The sequence below is a fragment of the Haplochromis burtoni genome, unplaced genomic scaffold (assembly GCF_018398535.1).
Source record: "Haplochromis burtoni strain Fernald_Lab_line unplaced genomic scaffold, NCSU_Asbu1 Contig_654, whole genome shotgun sequence".
NCBI classification, from domain to species: Eukaryota; Metazoa; Chordata; class Actinopteri; order Cichliformes; family Cichlidae; genus Haplochromis; species Haplochromis burtoni.
The window spans coordinates 81902-86895 of NW_024583015.1; the positions used below are offsets into that span (position 1 = coordinate 81902).

At 48.0% G+C, this 4994-nt stretch overlaps 1 protein-coding gene and 1 non-coding gene across 3 annotated transcripts in view; both read right to left on the reverse strand.

The window, feature by feature from the left end:
• Nucleotides 1-1179: 1179 nt before the first annotated feature.
• LOC102292672 (hepatitis A virus cellular receptor 1) overlaps nt 1180-4994 on the reverse strand; it is an 8283-nt gene continuing 4468 nt past the window's right edge. For both annotated transcript variants that reach the window (XM_005949928.3, XM_005949926.3), the window contains exons 2-7: nt 4441-4642; nt 4211-4353; nt 4061-4132; nt 3456-3529; nt 3271-3373; nt 1180-2616 (exon numbers count right to left, since the gene is read on the reverse strand). In XM_005949928.3, the coding sequence (XP_005949990.1) occupies nt 2540-2616; nt 3271-3373; nt 3456-3529; nt 4061-4132; nt 4211-4353; nt 4441-4616 (645 nt within the window). In that variant the 5' untranslated portion in view covers nt 4617-4642 and the 3' untranslated portion in view covers nt 1180-2539. The remainder of the gene's footprint in view (nt 2617-3270; nt 3374-3455; nt 3530-4060; nt 4133-4210; nt 4354-4440; nt 4643-4994) is intronic.
• On the reverse strand, nt 1217-1288 carry trnad-guc. Its single transcript has one exon. It is a non-coding gene; the product is annotated as a tRNA-Asp (tRNA).

Consider the following 4994-nt stretch of genomic DNA (forward strand, 5'->3'; position numbering starts at 1 on the left):
CACACACACACACACACACACACACACACACACACACACACACACACTCCGTTAGCTGAGTCCATGTGCTCCACACCACTGCTTCTGTGAGACGAATGCTGCTCCATGGACAGGCTGCTGCACTGGTCCCTTTAAACCACTGTAAACTGTAAATGTTAAATTATAATTTCTCTCAGTCCTCTTAGTCTGAAGTGTATATTTATTTTCTTCTTTTATTTCTGTTTATTGTTGTTTTTTGTCCTGATGTAACCGGATACAGCAGAGATGACAATAAAGTTTGACTTGAAATGGTAAAGAAATTATTAGTTGATGAGTTTGTGATCGATCGTTAACTGCTGATTATTTTGACCTCATTCTGATTTCTGTGTGGTTTCACATTTATTTTGTTTTATTATTCTTATAAAGTATAATGAACTCGTTTATTTTACTCTGTGAAGCCAATTTTATTCTAACATAGTTTTTCACTGAATTTTCTTTCAGTGATTAACTGTGTGTTATTTTCTCCACCTGGTGTTTCTGTTTCTCCTGGTGTCTAATGCTGGGCTACACTGCGCGATGTTTTTCATTAGTGTTATTCAGCTCCTGCTCAAACTGCACGATTGACTCGCAGGGGTTAGAAGTTCATAGGTCACGATGCTCTGATGCGACCTGAGCCACACTGTGCGTCCGTAACATGAAGGTTATCGCTCTCCCTCTCTGTCTCTCACTCACACCACCACCAGCTTGGCTAAATTGCTGATGAAAAACACGATCAGCTGTGACTGAGCAGCATGTAGATCCAACTATTTTCACGGTCGTTGTGGTCGTGATCATTTTGTGAGGCCACATCAAAAGTTGTGCCTCCGTCGCTTGTGTCCCGATCACAGGCTGCACCGCTGCTCCGTCTTTTTCGCTGACACTTGTGTTTGCGCGTGCGCAGTGTGAGAAGCTGCGCTGACACCCTCACGACGGTCGCGAGGATTTCAAATCAAGCGATTGATGATCGGGAGCTGGTCGTGAGGTGTTAATCGCGTCTCGTTACCCCGCGTATACGACACGACGCACGATGAAGGCCAAAATCGGGCCGATCACCAAAACGGTCGCACGACTCAAAACGGGCCAAACGTCGCACAGTGTCTGCCCAGCATTACGCGGAGCTTCCACAGTGTGTTTGTCCAATAACAACAAGAGCCTGTTCTGGTCTGTATGTGTGAATCACGGAGGTGAAAAAGATTTTCTCCCCGTCGGGGAATCGAACCCCGGTCTCCCGCGTGACAGGCGGGGATACTCACCACTATACTAACGAGGAGTAGTTCTTTTCCTAATCCTGCAGTACTCGTTTTATCCACAACGTGTATTACCTGAACGCGACCATGACATAACTACGATGGTCGGCCTGCCCCCTGCTGTCTGACAGCAGTACTACAGCTGATAACAGCAGGAGGGGACATTTCGACAGTTTAGAAATCTTTTCACTTATTAAGAAACCAAACAAACAAAAACAAAAAGCAAACATGCAACCTCATAAAAAAATAACGGAAGTGAATAAAAACAATAAAACATGTAAAACTAACAGGTGTTTTCTGTACCTCGTGCCTGACGTGGACAGGTGTCTGCAGCCTGCATGGCCATGAGGCTGAGAGCTGTGCTGCTAACAGGCTCAAATAATATGAGATCAGAGCGTGGGGCAGACACCTCAAACACTCCACCCTCTCCGACTGACCCACAGCTGTCCTGCTGATGCTGACAATGGAGGCTCTCCTGCACACTCTGGTATTGGAGCTGCTGCTGTGACATGCTCCTCTCACAGGGAGCTGCTGCTCACTGGAGATTTCCTCATGTTGGACCATTCCCAGTAAACCCTGGAGCTGAAAACCCCAGCACAGCAGCCTGCGTGACGTCAACAAACCTGTTCAGCCATCTTTGTCCTGATGGTCGCTCTGAGCTCCACATGAGCTGCTGCTGCTGTGGGACAGGTGTACCTAATAAAGTGACAGCTCAGCGTGGTGAGACCTGAGCCAACGTTTTTACTGTTATCAGCAGCTTCCTTACAAAGTTCTGCAAACTGTGTGAAGCACAAGAACAAGGAAACAGGCAGAGCAGCCACTTTATTGGGTACACCGTTAGTCCAAATATTTAATCAGCCAATCACAGGCCTGCTCTCAGCATTTAGGCGGGTAGACATGTGGAGATGACCTGCTGGAGCTCAGACCGAGCATGAGGCTAAAAGCTGACTGAAGGTACGTTGTTGATGATGTCAGACAGGCGGAGTCAGTTACCTGAGTTACACTGAGTGACTTCTTCACTGTTTACATGAAAACTTTATTAAACACATTAAACACAGTCTGACGATGGAGTTTATTAACAAACATCGCTCCTGTCACAGCTCACAGAGGACACGTGTCACTCAGGGGCGAGGGCGTCCACCTGTGACATGAGTGACGTCACTCCTGAGGTGAGTGCAGCAGATTCATTTTGCTTCTTGTGCAGAGAACGTTCGACTGAGGCTTTCTGAGACGTTCCAGATGGGAATTCAAACACTTTCATAATCAGGTCGGTGTCACACGGCGCTGCTCTCCTCCTCCTTCTCTGATTGGTCTGGCCTCCTCTTTGCTTCCTGTTTGGACCTCCAGACTCCTGCAGGAACACAAACACACTTCCTGTCACAGATCCAGGCTTTCTCTGAGTTCAACAAAAACTAAACCTCAGTCAGAGATAACGGGGTCAGGGGTCAGGGTGGTGGTTGTCAGCTTTCAGGCCCTGAATGAATGTGATTGGCTGAACAGGTGTGACAGTGTGTAAATGATCAACGATGAGCCCGAGCTGACCCAGTGTTAGTCTCAGCAGTTATGCAGATGGAGTGTTTATAATGTTGGAAACCTGCAGTCAGCTGAGACACGAACACAGAAGTGTCTATGCTCATGTCTCGACAAAGCAGCAGCTTTACAAGAGTCAATAATGGAGGTGAAGAACATCACGCCTCCCCGTCGGGGAATCGAACCCCGGTCTCCCGCGGGGATACTCATACTGTGCAGTACCAGCTGTGACCACTAAATGACTGCATGTATGTGGGTGGCGCTGTTTACCACTCCTCCACAGTGAAGGTTTATTGTGACCACAGCTGCAGTACCGCTTTCAACCACAACGTGAACGTATAGGAGAGTGGCGCTGTTTCACAGGTTCGACAAAAACGAAAAAAGAAAAACATCAAAAACTGTTTTTAAATGTGTGCAAGCAGTGTGTGTGTGTGTGTGTGTGTGTGTGTGTGTGTGTGTGTGTGTGTGTACTGACTGTAAGCTGCGGTCAGCAGCAGAGCTGGGATGAAGACGAGGGAGGAAGCTCTCACTGTGTTTCCAACAAACGTCTGCAGAACGTTTACCTGCTGCTCAGCTGACTGTCAACAAACAAACAAATACAAATAAAAACAAACAAAGAAACACATAACACATCAACACATATACACAAAGTGTTTGTACCTGAACCAGAGCCACCACTGGCTGCGTGGTGTCGTCTCCTGTGATGTCACTTCCTGCCTCCTGGGCGATGTGACCTGGCCAACAGATGATGCTTATTTACGTCTGACTCGACCGCACTTTGTGTTCAGATTTAAAGATGCTGAACATGAGGACGTGTTTGTGTGACGCTCACAGGGTCACGGCTGTGACCTCACGTTAGCAACAGCTGCAGGGTAACGCCGCGTCACACAAACAGCTTCCTGTACTGACAGCATGAAGCATCAGCGAGCAGCTTCCTGAAGCTCCAAACGAACACTAAAATATAATTTCTCTTCCTTCTCTTTCTTTAAGTCCCAACTCAAAACTCACTAGTTCAAAATAGTTTATCCCACATAACCTCTCCACTCGGCTATTTTAAATGTGTCTTATGTCTTATGCTTTTATGATTGTGTAAACTGCTGGCTTTTATGTTGCTTTTTTCATTGCTGTGTACAGAGAGCTTGAGTGTTCTGAAAGGCGCTTTCAAATAAAATGTATTATTATTATTATTATTATTATTATTAATGACCAGCAGGGGGCGACTCTTCTATGAGTGTAAAGACATGCAGTGAGAAAGAGAACGGTACCTGTGGTGGTGTGCGGTGCGTTCAGGTCCCCGTCTGAGAGCTCAGTGTTTTCTGTTACGGCCACAGAGCGAGCTGCAGGCGAAAGACAAACAAACACTTTGAGAATTTCATGTTGTTTTCAGCGCTCTGAACAGGCATGTGTGGACGTACGGCTGCTGAGGATGATGAGGTGGACAGTGAAGGTCTGGTCATTGAAGAGTCCGGGCACCTGAACTCTGCAGTGGTAGAAACCCGAGTCTGACGGCTGTGAGTGGAAGATGGACAGAGAGGAGGAGGAGGCAGACACAGAGTACCTGCACAGGAGGGACGAAGGCCGGTTTTACTCCACGTGCTGACAGGAAGCTACAGTCTGCTCTGATGGGACGCACACCTGCGCTCACCTCTGTGACTTCCTGTAGGTGATGCGGGCTGCAGCGCTGTTGATCACAGCGTTGTGGCAGGTGAACAGTGAAGGTTTGCCCCGCCCCCAGCACACCTCCACTCCGCCCTGTTTGCCTGCCCCTGTGCGACACGGCAGCATCACCTTTGTCCCGACGTGGCCCACCACTGTCTCCATGGTGACCGCTGACACACAGGTCAACGCTGACAGGAAGACAAACACAGGAGTGAGTTAAAGAGACACCTGATGATGTCAGAGCGGACAGCCGATACTGGAAACCATCATCACCAGTCTGACTGAAGCTGCTGCTCCAGCAGACACGATGTCACGGCTCGCCGCTGAGCGCCGAGGCTTCCAGACGAGCTGCAAACACTGAGAGTCAGCCCCAGAAATCAGAAACGGTTTTAAAAACGAACAGCAGGAAGAAAGAATGTGAGTCGTGTTTTTTTGAACTCTTATTCATGAATATTCAGAGCACACAGCGGCAAACCGAACGAGCTTTCAGACAGGTAAATGGCCTGCATTTGTATAGCGCTTTACTCGTCCCCAAGGACC